The sequence below is a fragment of the Lycorma delicatula genome, chromosome 5, assembly GCF_047948215.1.
Source record: "Lycorma delicatula isolate Av1 chromosome 5, ASM4794821v1, whole genome shotgun sequence".
Lineage (NCBI taxonomy): Eukaryota > Metazoa > Arthropoda > Insecta > Hemiptera > Fulgoridae > Lycorma > Lycorma delicatula.
The window spans coordinates 49,102,726-49,122,329 of NC_134459.1; the positions used below are offsets into that span (position 1 = coordinate 49,102,726).

The 19,604-nt window shown below is 29.4% G+C and overlaps 1 protein-coding gene across 1 annotated transcript in view; it reads right to left on the reverse strand.

Moving 5' to 3' along the window:
• Nucleotides 1-19,604, reverse strand: part of LOC142324919 (RNA helicase aquarius) — a 250,064-nt gene that overhangs the window by 229,048 nt on the left and 1,412 nt on the right. Inside the window, exons 2-6 of the mRNA XM_075366060.1 lie at nt 18,800-18,900; nt 15,496-15,661; nt 14,174-14,371; nt 11,966-12,137; nt 9,585-9,763 (exon numbers count right to left, since the gene is read on the reverse strand). Coding sequence (XP_075222175.1) covers nt 9,585-9,763; nt 11,966-12,137; nt 14,174-14,371; nt 15,496-15,661; nt 18,800-18,900 — 816 coding nt within the window. The remainder of the gene's footprint in view (nt 1-9,584; nt 9,764-11,965; nt 12,138-14,173; nt 14,372-15,495; nt 15,662-18,799; nt 18,901-19,604) is intronic.

The following is a 19,604-nucleotide window of genomic DNA, read 5'->3' on the forward strand; positions in this document are numbered from 1 at the left end:
GCTAAATGAATTTATATTCCCACTATTCCAATCTCCTACCATCATGAAAAATACGAACAGCAAAAAGAACAGTTTTTAGAACAACAATATCCAAAATCTTTAACCCTTTGCGTGCGGCAATATTTTATGGCTGTGGGCAGAAGACATTTTCAAAAAAAAAGTTCATGCAAAAACTATTTAAAGTAACCTAAAACGTGCATAAGAACAACATATAACTTGTGTTTTTGCTGAATTCTGCCATTAATCTAATTAAGGAACACTGTTTGATTATCTCGCAAGACAAAGCTTCTGCGAAAACGGTACAAATCTCACTGAGCGCACAAGAATTTGCAAACTATAGGTGATGATTATGGTTATGTTTTACACCGAGTTCTTTTTATGTAAAAGACACTGAATAATAATAGTAACATTGATGGTAACATAATAATAACAATAATAGCAATTTTGAAGAAGCAGTGCACCTAGGCAGGGAATAATATAATATGGTTTATTATAATAATAATAATAATAATATAAATATTTTTATTCATTTTCTTCTGAAGTTTTGTCTTAAAAATTTTGTTTGAATTCAAACAAACAAGCTGAAAATGAAGTTTTTGAAGGAACAGTTTGTAAACAAATTACTTAAAAAAGAGCGAAAAACACAAAAAAATAATGCACACATCTTGTAATATACGCACGGTCATTGAACTCATCTGATAACTAAAGAAAATGGTTCCCAATCACATTTCATCAGGAATTCCCACCTCAAAATGACTGAAAGAACATCCACTGCCATCTCTTGGAACTTATATGTAACATATGAATTTATACATGAAGACAAATAGCCAGTCACATTCAGAGACTCATATATGGGTTTCCGCCCTCCAGCGTGAGTACAGGTATATATGGGTATCTGCCCATGAATGGTTAAAATGAATGTTCTAGAGCAGCATTTCTCAACCCCCACAGGAATTGTGGTGATGTGAAACAGGGGTTGCTTTTGACCAGGGGTCCATTTTGGGGGTTGTGAAATTAGCCTATACCTTTACACTTAAACAATAATAAAATCATTTTATGAGAAAAAAATCATTTATTATAAAAATTTTACATACTATAAGCACACATGTAAAGAAAATAAACAAGATAGATGCATTTGTTTTTCATTAAAAAGTTTCTCCATATGTGGATCTATGTTAGAAACACACAAAAGCAAATTGTTTTCAAGTGATAAAAGACTATTCCTATATTTAATTTTTAGTGCAACCATAGATAAAAAAATCTTCACAGAGGTAAGACTTGACAAAAGGGACAACAGTTTAAATGCTTCTGTGACTAAATTTTCATATTCACCTTGATAAGCAAGTCAAAACATATCTAAATCTTCAGATGTGAATTGTAGTTGTAACATTTTGTCGGCAGACATTTCAATGAGCTGGTCATGAATTGCAACTGGTAAATTACTACATTTTAACTAAATGGATTCAGTACCCATCTCTTTGAAAAAATCATTTTTAACTTCCAGAAAATAATTCGCCAACTTAATTTTTAGCTCATGCAAATGCATCTTCATGCTATCCAAACTGTGGTGAATAATAGTGTCTTCTTCATTTAAATTTTTCTCAATCAATATAATCAGAAGTGAGTGGAAACATATCAAAATCTTTGCTTTGAAGATCAATACTCCAGATATCAAGCTTCTTAATGAAAACATGAACTTTGTCTATAATTAATAAAATGTTTTTATCACGTCTTTGTAAATTCACATTCAAGTTGTTTAAGTGTGAAAATACATCTGCTAAGTAAGCCAACAGCAACATATACTCATTATTCTGTAAAAACACTGATAATGGCATTTGCTTATCCAGGAAAAATATTATTAACTCATCTCGCAATTCCAATAACCAGGTTAACGCTTTCCCCTGTGACAACCATCCGACTTCTGTATGGAAAAGAAGAGTTTTTTTTCTTTTCCCCCATTTCATCGCATAGTTTTAGCAAACAACCTATTTTGTAATAGACGATTTTTAACAAAATTAACCATTTTTACAGCTTTACAAAGAATTTGTTGAAGATTTTCCGGTATTTTTTTTGTGGCAAGAGGATGTCTGTAAAGGAAGTAGTGTATCCATTCTGCCCTTGATATGACTATTTTTTAATTTTTTTCAGACACTGTTCTTTCCTGTTATCACCTTTGCACCATCACTACAAACTGAAATACATTTTGTCTAATCTATGCAATAGTTTTTAGTAGATTCATAAAAAAAACATCAAAAGAAATATTGTCCAGTTGCACAACCAGTACTGATTTGTAAAACAACATATTTTCTTTGGTTAATCTGTCCCTATCACATTCATATCTCACGAAACAAAAAAACTAAGAAATGTTTGCCAAACCTGTTAATTCCTCAAATTGAATACTAAAAGATTCACTTGAACTCACTTGCTGAATTATCTGATCGCAAATATTGGCAGCCATCATCAATTCACCTTGATACTGTGTCGTTGGAAAGTGGGATTTTTTTTTCAGTTTTTTACCTTTTCCATGCCTATTAAATCACTGACCATAACAACAGCAGCAAATATGTGGAGTTTGGACATCTTAGCTATTCTTAATGTTACAAGATAAGATGCTTCAAGTGTACTTTTATCAGTATGGCTTGATTTATAAATAAATGCTAGTTGATTTCTCAATGTATGTAATTTTCTTTCAAAACATTCCAAGGGTTTATTTTTATGATCTGGATGTTTAGTTTTTAAGCGTCTAATTAATTTTGATGCCTTCACGCTTTCATTGGAGAGGACTCGAAAGCAAACAACGCACTGTGGCTTTCCTATGAGGTAAAATCATAATTGAATAACTGACATTGTATGATCTTGTCTTTTTACCAATCAATTTACTAAATGTAGATGGCTCACACAGGTTTTTTTCACAAATCTATCCATTTTACACAAGAATCTAATTTTATAAAAAAGTTACACCTTTTTGACTGTATACTAAAAAACCGAAACCTCAGTCGTTATATTATTTTCAATGAAACTACACTTTTAAAAACGTAAATAAAAGCACCAGATGCAACTTCACATTTGAAACTAAACTGATGTTCTGCAATCCCTTGCACCTCTTTTAACTGCTGAGAGGACATGTTCAAATGTATCATATGAAAGTTCAAACATGACGCTCTCATAGTCAATATTATGCTAGCAAACCAAATTTCAACGAGCGCAAACATATCAAGTTGGAACCTGTAAATTGTTCATGTTTGTACATTTCATATATGTATGTTCATACCCATTACTATCAACGCACTACATAGTTTTAACTAGGTTTCATTGGATGGGGTTGGGGGTCGTGAAAGAGTCATTATATATATTTTTTTTTTACTTTTTGGGGTTTATGGAGCTAAAAAGAATCACTGCTCTAGAGAAATATTATGTTTAATATTTATTACTTGTTAATATTTGTTGTTACAAATTAGCAGTAAAATGTTCTTTTGTGATTGAATTAAAATTTAAAACAAAAGTTATGTGCCACTTTAACATAAAAAATTAGGCACAGTAACCATCCAATTAAGTTGAACATATTCTTACATGAATCCATTGTATTTATGTGCCACTTTAACATAAAAAATTAGGCACAGTAACCATCCAATTAAGTTGAACATATTCTTACATGAATCCATTGTATTTAATAAGGCTGTCAAAATTGCTTAGAAAATCATTTTCCAGCTGTTGGAAACTGTAAGAGGTCCAATGGAGTTGTTTCCCCATGATGAGGGTGTGTTTTTTTAACAGTAATGTGACCATAATTTATTTACCATTCAGAATGCAAGGTAGTTTTAATATTCAAGCATTTGTGTCATCAAGGTTTATTATTTTAGTGGAAAAACACTATATTTTATAGGTATTGTAAGATAGTGTTATCAGATTCTAAATCTGAACACAATGAGATGTTGAAATAACAGAATCAATGTAACCTGCAATTTTCCACCAGAGTTCAGAGCAAAGTAATGTGAGTAACCATCAATTAGAAAGTGTAGAAACAATTGGTTACAATTTTGGGGTTTAAGTCTTGTGGTAAGTTTTACAGTTTAACTTGTTTTTGTGGTAACACTTATAAGTAAATAAATAAAAATTACAGAAGACTGCTTGCTAGTGAATCACCTGGAATGAAATTTTAAAATTGTTTAGTGACAATGACCAGAAACACATAGTAGGTAAGTTATCAACAATGTAAGGAAATATAAATGCTTAACAATCAGAGTGGGAATTGAAATGAATAGATCAAGAAATTACACATTTCATTGTATTTTTAGTCAGAGTGACATTTGATTAAATTCCAAGGAACTGCACTATTGATGAACCATGAGGGCATAAATTCTAACTCTGAACTCTGCTAGTGATGCTTGCTGGCCAGGTGTACTTGTGCTGAACTGCACCAGCCAATGAGGGCTTGTAATGCGATATAGATACTGCATATCGCATATGCAGTATCCTTTGGGAGGGATTTTCCAGTGATTCATATGAATGTGATAAATTATCTATAAAATGTTCTATAACACTGTCACTTCTTAAATATAATAAAACTCTGCCATAATTTTAATGGGAATGAAGAAAAATAATTATGAGAAAGTATAGGTGTAAGAATTAAGTGTTTCTTGGATTCATAAAAAAACAAAAAAAATATAAAAGCCAAAATTGCATGCATTAGTTGCATATTATTTACACTACTGACTATTTCCTGTGAATTATGTTGACCAAATGAGTGCAAACAATTTAAGTATTCATAAGATTTTAATTAATATAAATGGTTTTTTTAACCTTGTGATATTTTAAAATTTATTGTCATTCCATAAGTCTTGCGTTACAGAAATTTATTTTTCTGTAAACTAACAATTTTCATTGCTTATTGGATTATTTTATTCAAATGAGAGATTAAGTTATCAGAATCATTATTATATAGGTTAGAGCTGCTCAGAAAAACACTAAGTGTCTACCAGCTTAAACATCTCATCAATTGCTCTTGACAGAACTTATAGTTTTAAAAGGTCTTTTGTTAAATTGTGATAAAACAGAAATATTATATTTTAACAAACATGATCCCAATCAAGCTACAGTGGTAAACAACATGGTGAATTAACATGCACTTCTATAAAAGATGTCAAATGTTTGGGTTGATATATATGGAATGCAATTGAAATTTTAAGTTATTTTACAACCATCTTTCTTTAAAAATATAATGGACTATATTTTTAGATGACTATATTAAGCAAATTTCTTTTTATCATTCTTTTGGATGCTACATCTGGTAGAAAAGACTTTTTTTAATTAAAAAAAGAACTGTAAGAACAACAACCAAAGCAGCCTGATTAAACACTAATTTTAACATAGTTAAGTATTTGTTATGCTTACATATATTCCCAACTGAACGATAGTATCATATCTTGGGCTCCCTCAAAACGTCAGAATGTACTTTTAAGACACAAAAATTGGTTAGCTTAATGTTTGGCACCCAATAATCTTTGCTAAAGAAAATAATCATTTTTTTTTTAATAACCATATTCTCCTTTATCAAACCTAACAACAGAACTGTTTTTGTGCAATTCAACAACACAATACTTTATATTTTAAGAAAGAGCCTTATTTATGCTTATTTTATAATTTTTAATAAATTACAAAACTATTTAAAAATATCTTCACAACAATTTACTGAAAAACAATTAAAAGTTCTTCTTTTCAGAAACAGCATTACTTTAATTAATACAAATTAAAATTTAAAAAACCCTTAAATTTCCTGAATCCCGTCCGTCCAACTTCACAATAAATATATGCTCTCAAATAATTTTCATTAACTACTGAATTGTGTTTTTTTGTTATTTTCTATATTTAGTATATTCATGTACTTTATGTTTCATGAGCTTATATTTTTAATATTTAATATAGATATTAAACAAATCACAACTATTTTTTATTTCATAAGTAATTCTGTTTTTTTTGTGATTCTGCTCTGATCAAGATTTTACTCCAGTTTCCCTTAATCCATCTAGGAAAATTTTAAAGTAGTTTTTTATCTGTAGAGAAGAATACCTATCCATTTCTAAAGTCATCTACATAACATTACTACATACCAATCAGAATAAAAGATTTATTTATTTATAGGGCTTCTTATAAAAGTTTTTTTAAATATTCTATATCTTACCTTCTCTCATTTTTAAGTTAATCTTGTCTGTAATTAATCATAATCTTCTTTAATTAATTATTCATCTACACATAAAAGTAATGCTAATGATATCTACATATATCCTTATAGGATATATGCACTTGAAAGAGGTCCCTTTTTGTATGAAATTAATGGTGCAGGAAAATTTGCCTCATGGTATTAACGCAACCTTCGTAATATTAGAACTCCTTTAATAAAAAATTATTTAATCCAAAAAGAATATTACTCAGTTTAGTAATAATTATTTAATAAAAAAAAATATATTTATTATCAGCATTATTGGTCCCTACACTATCCCCAGCCATACAATCGTGCCATGATAGTTTAATAATTTTTTTTTCTCTTTTTATATGTATCCGTAAATATGAAATTTATATTATTTTACAGCTACCACTTCAGTCATTCTTGCTCTAATAATGAAGACTATGGACTGCTTATATAAACAATAAATGTAAACATACATCTTATGGGTAAAGATCAACATATTAATGTGGAAAGTCAAAACAAATAATCACCATGCAAAAATGTTAATTTACTTGTAAACAATGGTCTCAAGTGATTAATTCATATCTATTAACTACATATTATCGTCTGATACTTTGAAAATAACCTAGTGAGACAAGGCTATTGATTGTGTTTTCTGAAATTATGCGGGTGATCATTTTCAACAATGTTACGTAATATGTATCTCTCTTTAGAGATTTTGTAGAAATTATTGATGTAAAAAAAGACGTTAATTGTTGACATAATCTCATCTCTTAGAAAACTGATGTAATACATTGGTAATAGTTATCCCTTGCTAATGCTGTTTAACTATGCATAGAATGGAATCAAAATGTTACAGTGACAATCCAAAATAAAACCCCATTTATTAATCTACATGCTTCAAAAACAGAATGACCTTACTCAAGGCAGTTAATGTAAACCAATATAAAGTAGACCTGGGTACCAGGTAGTAAAGTAGACCTTACCCAAGGTACCAATTAAAGTAAATGATGCCTAATTTGTTCATATTTAGTACTATTTTTACAAATAAATAATTTTATCTATCAAACTAACGAATAAAATATTAAGATGGCAAGACATTTTTATGGATTTGCCAAAACAAGGGAATAAATTTACAAGAACGAATACATTAATTCTCTGATTTTCAACTATTATTATTAGTTTTATATTCCCAAATGTGTTTCAATTAAAAGTGACTATTTGGAATTAAACAACACTTGATCAAACTGTTTATTTTGTATCTACACTTATTACGCTTAATCATAATTGCTCATTAGGTTTTAAAGTTTGGAAATTATGAAATACAATATTACAAAAACATTTACATGTCTTTCTTGGTGCAAAAAGATGAACAACATTATGTGTATACACGCATCTAGTTCATATAAATAAAAATAACCGTTATATTGTATCTCAAGCCATTTATTATGTGCTAAGCATTAATATCACTGACAATCAATGAATCTTAAATGATCTGTACTCATGTGGAAGAGCGCTTCATTATTCTATACTTTTATTTCTTGGCAATGAAATATTTGATATGATAATCAAGAAATGTAGAAAACTAGATGTCGGTTTATAATGGCATTATATGCAAGGAATATTATACGTTAACAAAGTTAATGAAATTAACAACTTAAATATAACTTTAATATTGTTCTTATTGATTTTTGTTGGATTATGCAGAAACACTACAAGGAGAAATTTTTTTAAATCAATAATGCTAAAAGTGAGTTTTACTGTAGTTGACAATTTCCAAATAGTAACAATTTTCATTATAATACATCAGAAATACCAGTCAATACAAACTTATCAGTCACACCTCACAAATGGCATCAGTAGAACATATACAAGTCAGTTATACTTAAGAGATTAAAATAACTTCAAACATTTCAAATAATTTTTTATTCAGAAATTAGTAAACAATATATGATAAAAAGATAAAAATGCTGTGTCAATAATGTAATTTTTATGTTAATAAAAATTCCTGTTACTACTTCTGGTTTTTCCTCTATGTTTAACAGAGAAATCTCTGCTTCATTAGAAATTTCTTCTTTTTCAGTTTTTATTAAAACAATTCATAACATTATAATTATGGAGTGGTATGTTTACCATGTCATTAGTCACTGATTTAGCTACTTTTTATAAAAGAATGTTATATCAATGACTGAAATGATAAATATATCTTTCAATATTCTAATACCTTAAATTCATTTTCATAAAATACATATATCTTTTCAAAAAAAGTCTGTGTGAAACTATTAAATTTAGAGGGAAAAACAAAAGCAATACAAGTAAAAAATTATTTTTATAAATAACTATATTCTGTTATTAGGATGCAATTTGGTAATCATTTATTAGCAAATAATATTAATCATTTATTTTAAAATCAAATTAAAGATGATAATTTGAAAGGATAAAAGACATGATTTGACATTTACTTACAAGGAATTATCAACAAACAACTACTAATTTCTGTTATAATCCATAAGAGATGATCAGAAGTTAAACAAATGAGAAAACTTAGGAGTTAAGTTATTGTACACCCATTGAAGAAAAAAGTTGTAAGTAAAAACACGATACTATGTTAAATTGTATTATTTTTACATCCTTGTATGGAAGTATTGTGATTGAGAAAAATTTTGGTTTTCAGATTTCAACAGAAATATCCACTTTGATCATCCCTGAATCCCTGACTAGTTTCAGTGTGACATCTGTACATACTTATCTATCCTGCATAACTAAAAAACGATTAGCCATAGGATATTGAAATTTTGGATTTAGGAATTTGTAACATCTAGTTGTGCACCTCCCATTTGATTGCAATTGACTTGACCAAAAATATCCCAAAAAAAAGATCGAAATCCAAAAATTGTGGATTTTGGACATTTTCTTAACTGCAGTAATAAGCCTTCACTGAGAGCTTTTCAATGATATATCATAAGTGGTACTTATTTTCATTGGTTCCAGAATTTTAGCCAAATGAAATGGTAATTAATGAAATATTTGGATTTATAAGGGGAAGGCACATCGGTTCGAATCAAATGTCATCTCCTTTTTTTTATTTTTTAACTTTTTTTTTAAATTAAATATATTGATTTAGTAATAATTATTAACCCATGATTGTAAAAAAAAATTAATAAATAATTATTCAATAATAACAATAAAAAAAAAATGAAATAAAATCAGAAGTTATTAGTGAATAAAATTTTATGTACTTTTAAAAATGTGTATATGTAATTTAATAGGCACAACAGATTTTTTAATATTGCAGTATAGACAATTAACCTTTTTTTTTTTAGAATTATATATATATCTTAATTATAAATTCTGTCCCAATGCTAAAAACACACAAAATAAAAAGATAAAAGTGACTAACCTTAGAGAAAAGATTTCCTTCCTCGCGCTTCAGTAAGGGCGATAAATAACAACGTACAACGAGGTGGCAATCATCCATGACAGTATTAAAGAAACGTCTCGTTGGCAGCAAAGCTTCTAAATCAATCATAAGTTCCAAAAACCTCTCACAGTAATGAACATGCTCTGTACTTATTTCACCTGAAGGACAAATTAATTTTTTTATTAATGTAATGAAAACAAATATAAACTTAAAGTTTACTGATCTAATTACAGTAAAGTCATATTAATCTGAGTTATGATAAACTGTGTTTATATTAATACAAGCACAACTAAAATTTAAAATAAAGTTAATAATGAGGTCAAAATAAATGAATCTATTACAGTTCAGTCAGAGACATATTATTATATAATGTTTTAAGTTAAAACTGTAACATATATGTTATTCCAAATAGCATAAGAAAAAGAATGAATGCTATAATATGAATGAATGTGAACTGCCTATAATTTGGTATTGTATTTTGAACACATCTATCCTAACAGGAAATATAGTAATAATGTAATACAGAAAGAAGTTTCTAGAACTGGAAAGTGTGAGAACAACAAAGAGAAGGGAGAATGTTAGCGAACTAATAAATGTAAAAACAGAAAAATTTAGAAACAATAACAGAGAGAAAACTGGGAAAAATTTTAGGAATGTAATAGAAAATTTGAAATCAAAAGAATTCTGGAAAATAAAATAATAGTTGGGACAATAGATGTTTTGAAACAGTTAATCTTTAATGAAAAAGAAGATGTCATGTAGGACAACCTCTAAGTCCAGGGATGTAAATACTGCTTAGGGCCAGCAAGTGGACCATGTTCAATAACAGTTGGAGCAAAGAGCGGGTAGTAAAATACTGAAAATGAATCATTGTTTGTAATTCTATCGATCATTTCTACACAACACTGCAGCTGAGCAACCTTGTCATCATCTGTAATGTGTTGAACCATGGTTAGTTTTTATGGCTTCAAGTGCAATCGTTTACGTAATACACTCAAATAGTCATTTGTGGAATGCCAGTCTCACATGAAACATGTTAAATTCATTTCTTCGGACTATGTGCAAAGTTTTCTCCGAGTTATTCCACAACAGCTTCAGGGATGTGTGGACATCCTGGTGATTTTGTATGTTTAACAAACAACCTGTCTCAACAAAGATTTGGTGTTAAGAGTAAACTGTACCCTACTGGGAGGCTTCCTACCGTACTCTATTAACATTTTTTTGAATTGTAGTAGCTGACTGCAAATTGTGAAACCAAAACACACAGCAAGCATACATATTCTGCACAGTAAATGTAGCCATTTTTAACAATAACAGTGACAGCACTGGTGGCTGAATTCGGAACAAACTACGCAAGTCAAAATTTGATGCCTTTTGCTATGAAATGAATCCTCAACCAAATCTGTAAGTTACCCAAATAAATTTTTAATGCTTTTAAAGTTGTGAAGTGCTTTTTGAATCACCCTATATTATTTATTTTGAATATGAATATTCTTTTGTTTAATGTACTGAAAATGTATTATGTTCCCTTACAAATTAGATTAATTCATGTAAATGCTGAATGTAGAAAACAAATAAATTTAAATGCTTGAAAATATTTTTAATATTTCTATAGCTTTCTTGAACATTTTATTAAAAAAAAAATTCTTATTAATTTATATTTATTAGTTCATATTAACATATTTTATATAAACATTTATCACTGTAAAAGTATATTAATACACTGTAAAGTGTATAATAAAATTCTGTGAAAAAAGTATCAAATTTCAGAGAACCAGCCAAAGAGTTTTAGCATCCTTTCTACAGAAAGTACATCTTTTAAATTCTAATAGCTCTAGTGGAGTTGTTCAATCAATATTATAAGTAACTTTACTTAGTCTAACACCAACTGCACTATTAGAGCAAAATAGTTTTTTATAGAATTGAGATTTGCTTTTGACAACTCCTACCCCACAAATCGCTTTCAAAATATGATAGCAATGTTTCTGACATTCAAAAGATAATTCAGCGAATACATAAATGAATCAAATGATATTTTTTTTTTTTTTTAAGCAATAAAGTAACCAACCATTTTCAGCTTATTTTTTTGGAAAAACAAAAATCTATACGACCATATAAAACTGTAGTTACATTTTTGATAAAAATAAAAGTTGTATTAAACCTAAAACTTAATACTCATATTACTTTTTACTGACCTGCCTAAATAGTTATACTATACAGCATAGCTAAAAATCACCTATTATTGAGGTTTAATATATCTGTTATATTAAATACAATAACAAAAAAAATATTTATCTACACAATTCATATAAATGGATCATAAGATTTTTAGAATCATTTTTTCATAAAAATTGAAGTACCTTCAACCGGTGTTGCTTCAAGCCGATCAACAAATTTCAAAATCAATCTGTGCAAGAAACGTCGTTCCCAGTCCAATTTATCTTTATTTGCTTCTTGTAAATCTCTCTTTTGAATTTTAGTCCAATACTTTCTCCATTTTGGAACCTTACGCAGCTCTAACTCCCTGCGGCTCTAAAAACAATTTATGTTTAAATTTTATTAGCATGAACATAAATATGAAACTGGTAACAAAAAAACATTGCATCAAAATAAAGAGGTATCTTACTTCTCTATGAAGTACTATTTTATTTGAATATTTTAAACAAACATTATTATATACGTTATTCTAATTTTAAATAATACAAAATCAAGTATTCAATTTATACTGGTTTTAATTATTTAATATGGTCCACAATGTATCAATATTTGACTTATGAACATCCAGAGATTAAAATACAACAGTTTAGATTTTACTGACAGAAATGTTTACTTTTGATTAGAGTGGATAGTGATCACGGTCTGTTTCACTTGTTTGTATTGATGAATAACTCACATTTATGTACAACCTAATTTTGATTCTATATTATTATAAGAAAATATCTCTTTTTCTGTTTAGCTCCCGGAACCACTGCAAGGTATTACTTCAGAGGATGATATGTATGAATGAAGCGTAGTCTTGCATAGTTTCAGGTCAACCATTCCTGAGATTTGTGGTTAATTGAAACCCAACCACCAAAGAACACTAGTATCCACGATCTAATATTCAAATCCATATAAAAGTAACTGCCTTTACCAGGATTTGAACCCTGAAACTCTCGACTTTGAAATCAACTAATTTGCGATGACGATGACAAGGTAACCACTAGACCAGCCCGTTAGGCTAAGCAAATATAAATAAGTAAATTAACGTGTAGACAAAGCATAATACTTAATGACAAAGTGAACTATTTGGTGTTCATTCCTTCTTTCAGTCATCAGCTCCCAGTCATTCTCTAATTTACACTCATGTGAGGTGTATTATGTGGTGTGGGGAAAATATGAAAATAAAAATTTGTTGATTCACTTCTTTTATGTTTATTGATCTTTATATATCTTATATCTTTATATTGATCTTTATATATATATATATATATATATATATATATAAAATTGTGCATATATATACAACTTTTGAACAAAGCAGTTCATCTGAGCCCCATTTGCTGACTCAAGAAAATCTTAACGATCTCATATGAAATTTAAAGTTATCCAAAAACCAGTCTAAAATGCTTGCTTCCTGGTTAAAAGAATGGAATCTTCAGAAGAAGAATGTAAAAGTGTGTACTTAACGTAATCATCATTCTGAATTTAAAGATTATTTTTCTGAAGAAAATGGCTTAGTGTATTACACAATGGGTAGTAGGATTACACATTGTGTAATTCCACTACCATTGTGTATCTATTTCCGTTATGTATCGAACCAGGATTAATGAAGAATTTCATCAAGGCTGTGGACAATACATGTACTTAAAACAGAAGTTTCCTAAAATTAATGATGCAATACTTAAAGGAGTGTTTGTGGGTCTACAAATGCATAATGAAAAGTTTGAAGAACTATTGAATCCACTGGAGAAAACAGCTTGGCAAGCAGTCAAAAGTTTTACTCAGAGTTTTTTGGGAAATCGAAAGGTGGAAAATTTCTGTGATATTGTCAATGGTCTTATAACAGCTTATAAAAATTTGAGTTGCAATATGTTCTTAAAAGTACACTTCCTAACTTGCACCTAGCTTTCTTCCCGGAAAACCTTTCAAATATATATATATATATATATAAAGATCAATAAACACAAAAGAAGTGAATCAACAAATTTTATATTTTTATTTTCATATTTGCCCCACACCACATAATACACCTCAAATGAGTGTAAATTAGAGAATGACTGGGAGCTGATGACTGAAATAAACCTCAGAAAAGTGAGTATTTTTGCATCACAATCCTTCAGGAAATTGATAATTCTTTCTTTCTATCTTTTCTTCTTCTTATTATTATAATTATTATTCCCATCTTATCTAGAAAATATCTAAGAAACCTTTTTAGCCTGTTAATTTATCAAGAACTCCATTCATATTTGATTTTGCAAAATAAACTCTATTATAGTTATAATGTCTATTGGGTCAAACCATGGGTCTATCTCCTCATCTTTAAGTGCATAAAAATATACTGATGGATAATTAAAGACCATCCTCACCTGTTGTAATGATATCCACATTGAAAGGGATATAAGTCTTTTAAACTGTTCCCGAACTAGTTCCACCTCCATACTATTAAAACAATGGTTAAGAAAAACTATTAATGCAGTTTCTTCTGATAAATTACTAATACTCAAACTCGTCTCGAGCACCTGCTGGAAAAATCCTGCAAATTCATCTGGTTGTTTTTTCAGTGCCTAAAACAACAAAGGTTACAAAATATACATCTTTCACTTAAAAAACCAAAAATAAAAATCATAACATTTAATGCAAAATATTCCACGCTACCCAAAAGACACTGATCCTTCACTAGCAAGTTTCTTGTCACAGGGTTCCTGGAGAACCAGATATTTTACAGAGACTGTACAAGATAAGACCAAAACAAATAATCATTTGAATCATTGTCTCTACATCTAGTCAGTACTTTCACAGCAGTTCAAGCATGCTGTTTTCACAATCCCAGTGTATATTTATTATAGAACAATATTTAATCACTAGGTTTTATTACAAAAACCAGAATGTTTTTTGTGACTAATACTAGTAGTTCAATACCAAATAAATGTACTATTTAAAACACACTTCCTGTCCTCTGATACAGATTTTGATCTTAACATGCTCATGAATTATAACAGAACATAAAAGATCTTTTGAAAATTGAGTAAACAGGATACTGCTCTCAGAATTAGCTGGGTAAGTAGAATGGCAAACCATGAAGCATTAGGAAGAATAAATAAGTGCATTTAACTACCAGTAAATATAAACAGATATCATACTATTTTGACCACATATATTTCAATAGAGTAAGTGTACAATGTTATTACATCTTAGATTCCAAGGAAAAATTCATAGCAGGAAAAAGAAGAAGAATATAAAGGTAAAAAGCCTTAGCTAGTGACTTAGCCTCTGCAAAGCTTTTCTGCACTGCTGTAAATAAAGTTACTGATTCAATTAGCACAAGTGCTGTAGACTGCATAAAAATACAATCAAGTGAAATGAGTTGTAACAGAACTGTGGTAACAGTTCTGCTGACGTACAATAAAAATATTAAAATTACCACTGAAATTTCAAGTTGAGTTAATAAAAAAAACTTAGTATCACATTAAACTATAAGCTCATTTGTCCACCTTAGATTACGTTTAGATCACTTTAAATCTAGATTAATCAAGACTAAAAAAGTTAATCACAAGGACTATAAACATTTTTATTGAATTAAAAAAAGTAATTCTTTAATTTACAACATTCAAAAGGTACTAAATAATTAAAATAAAGCTAAGCTTAAATAACATATGGCAATTAAAATACCACTAAACAAAACACTCACCTGCCATGCTGGTACACGTTCTCTGAACTTTTCATTAATCATTACTACAATAGACATCATATGTGCATGGCTACAACGTTTAGTATCACTTTTATTATAGTTTGGCCATAAATAGTTTTCTAAATATTGACTGAATTCCAGCATCATTATACGACGTATTGAAAACCTAACAGAAAATAGCACATAAAACATCATTAATTCTGCTTGCATTAGTCTTTCTTAAATTTATGACAAATTTAAATACAAATTGTATTACATTAAGAAGTTAAGTAATTACTGAATATTCTTAAACACATGTAATTCAAAATTTAGAATAGTTTGAAAAAATATATTTCTTATTATTTTCCTACATTAGAGTTAAGTTGAATTCTCTAACTCATATCTGTTATATTTCAAAATGCAGTTACCAATAAATTTTAGCAAAGTTAAACAATAAGAGATATCATCCATCCATCCAATATGTTTTTGTCAGATCCAGCAAGATTTTAAAAATCTGAAAGGATGTTAAAAATTAATTCTAAAAAGCTGCTAAAAAAGTGACCAAACCTAAATTTATAATCAACAAGCTGAATTACTTGTTTGAATATCAAATATTATCTATTACGTGGAAAAGAATTTCATTCAAAAATTGTTTAAACTTTTATTTGCTGTTTATTATTTAAACCTTATCTGCTGAGATTTTTTTGTTAAAATAAAACTCGAGGAATAAATTGAAAGAGGTTCCCACAAGAATGATGAAGGAACGAACACACTTTTAAAATTTCAAAAAATTTGATAATAGTTGTTTAACAATTTCACAATATTTTAATTCCTATTACTTGAAATTTTTCATTAATTTGTATTCTCAGCTACTAAGTAATATATTTTTTTGTTGAAAATGGAAGCCCAATCCTGTTTACAATGAAACAGAAAAAATCTAAGAATAATAGCTATAGATAATGTTTTATAATTTAAATAGTTTTCATTAAATTTGTCCTATTATTGTTGTTTTTAGTAAACTACATCACAGAAAAACGAAAAACAAAGTTTTTGAATATCAAAATGTACGTATTGTGTTCATTAGTTCTATTCTAGAACCAAAACAGCCAGACTGATTTTGACAAATGAGCCACGAGTGCAGCAGTGGTGAACAGTGACCTTCAGAATTGACATAGTGAGTCTGACCATAAACATCACGGTTTTTATTACAAGAAGCATGGAACTGAATCTACAACTTCACAATGAACCACAATTTGAGTTGAGAATCAACACAATCTTATATCAAAATTGGGAAACCCACAATAGAAACTTTACAAAGGATTCAGAAGAGATTACTAATCAAGTAAAAGGTCAGACAAGATGTTTTAAATAGCAGTTATATTTCAAGAGGAACAGAATATCATGGACCGAGAGGTTTTCACACTCCAACCTTTCCACAATTCCAACATGAGGAACCCTCCACAAGCACAACATGAGGATCATCAGATCCTTTTGCAAAGTTCTACATTCTTAAGCATCTGAGTGAAAGTATATGGTGCAAATACTTAAACCACAGGCAACTGGTACTCTTATCATAAATAGTAGTAGTACATGTTCGGGTGATGTCCTCATCAGATTTTACTCTGTGTAACTTCATCCTCTTCCCATAGGTAGACACAATTTCTGGAATTTCATTTTAACCTTATTCAGGAGATTCAGTATAAGCTGTAGATGGTATTTGACATGCTTAAATTACAAAACTTACTCAGAGTACGTGAAATGAGGGAACAGTGCACTGCTAAAAAAAGGATTACTTTGAAGAGGCCACAAGCCAATTTTTATCAGTTATATTTTTTAAACGTCATCTCAGATTTTTTATCACATCTCAATCTGATGAGTTTCATACATAGATATCTCATACGTATGAGGTTTGTTCAAATGTATACAACATATTTTTTCCTTGAAAATATCAGAATGTAAGTAGTAAAACCTAGTATGGAGCATTAATATCTAGTGTAAATGTGTTTTTTGTTACCTCATAAAAATCCATTAATTACTATCCAGCAGCCTTTCTGTATGCAAGTGCTAATTAAATTTTTCAGAATGTACTGATCAATATTACTCCATCAAGTTCTAGCAAAAGTTTTATGATATCCAAAACAAAGCAAACCATAAGATAAAAAAGGTTTTGAACGCAAAGTTTTTTTAACATAAATTAGAAAGGAATTTTTTGGTGGACCATTTTGAAAATGGTCCACTTCAGTTGAGAGGGACAATGCAATGGAAGGCCATCAAGTTGAAATCCAAGTACCATTAAGTGTGTGCAGTTTGATAAAGAAAAATCATTGGCCGATTGTCAGAAATTGCAAATAACACTAGAATTAATGATGGTTTCATATAAACAGTTTTGCCATGTACAGAATGGCAATGAAATCTGTTTCAAAACTGCTTTTGCTTTAACAAAAAGAAATTCATTTTGATGTTATACAAGATATGATGTAGTGTACCATCAATGGTCCACCTAACTTTCTTAAAACCATGATAACTAGTGATGAATTTTTGGTATGCAAGTAGGTCTCAGCAACCAAATCTCAAGCCTCACACTGAAAGTCACCATCATTTTCGAAGCTGAAGAAAGAAAGAGAAGTCAGAAGCAACGTGAAAATAATGCTGACATTTTTTTCAAATACTGTTGAGTTCTCATAAATATAAACATAGAAAAATCTCAGAACATATAAATACATTCAATGTTTTACCTTAAATGTACAAGTACACTGTGTTAAGCAATCTGCAGTTTTAACAAAAAGACCAGAGTTGTAGGAATCACATAAGAGGTAGGTGGATAACAATAATGCACCCACTATGTGTATTCCAGTACTTCCTGGTCAAGCATGAAATTGCCTAGGTGTGCCAGGCTTTTTATGATCTCTGGTTCATAAGTTGAAGGAGGCAATGAAAGTGGCCCAATTTGACAGCCAAGCAGATAAATTTTGAATGTGACATTACATTTGGTAGTCATTCAGATGAGGATCACAAAAAATGCCTCCAACAGACAACCCAATGAATTAATGAGAATATGGAATCACAAAGGAACTACTTCAAAGAACGCTTTGGAAACCACTTAGGTATTTTTTTTCACAGTCTATTGTAAGATATTTTCTGAACAGACCTTGAATATACAAGCATGCCAAAGGAGAACCTTTTGTTACAAATTGTAACAATTAATTTTTTTTAATATAATCTAAAAATAATCTGATTAAAACATTTATTCATTACTTCAAAGTTTAGACAATAGAACAGATTCGCTACTAAATTAAATCAACAGAATGTAAAAGTAGCAACTTACTTTGATCCAAATACTTCAGTGGCATAAATATCTTCAACAACTCTATGATCAAATGGTAAATGACTATGCTTAGTGTGAGGTGCCCAGTACTGGTTGGCCAACTGAAATGAACAAAAAGAAATAACATTTTAAAGGATTTCTTACCAATATGTGCCGGATAAATATTTAAAAAAAAAATAAAAAATAATAATAGTAAATATTTTAGGATTATAATAAACGGTTCAACAGATTTTCGTCACATCTAGCAGCGGAGCAATTACAGTCAATTCCCAATTATCTGCTAGTAGTTTAATTGCGTTGCAGCTTAACCACAATGCTTCTCAAAAAAAAAAAAAAAAAAATAGTTAAATTTTAAGTTTTTCATCATTCTGTGATAGGTTTATTCCTTCATTCATTTGCCACTTGAATGTGTACTTGTTTTGAATATGATAATGCTGTAGTATAGTTCATTGTGGATGTGATAGGATACAATAGTTCATTACTGATATGATAGGTTCATTATGCTAAACCCACCGGGTTGGTCTACTGGTTAATGCGTCTTCCCAAATCACCTGATTTGGAAGTCGAGAGTTACAGCATTCAAGTCCTAGTAAAGCCAGATATTTTTACATGGATTTGAATACTAGATCGTGGATACCGGTGTTCTTTGGTGGTTGGGTTTCAATTAACCACACATCTCAGGAATGGTCGAACTGAGAATGTACAAGACTACACTTCATTTACACTCATTACGTATCATCCTCATTCATCCTCTGAAGAATTATCTAAAACGGTAGTTACCGGAGGCTAAACAGGAAAAAGAAAG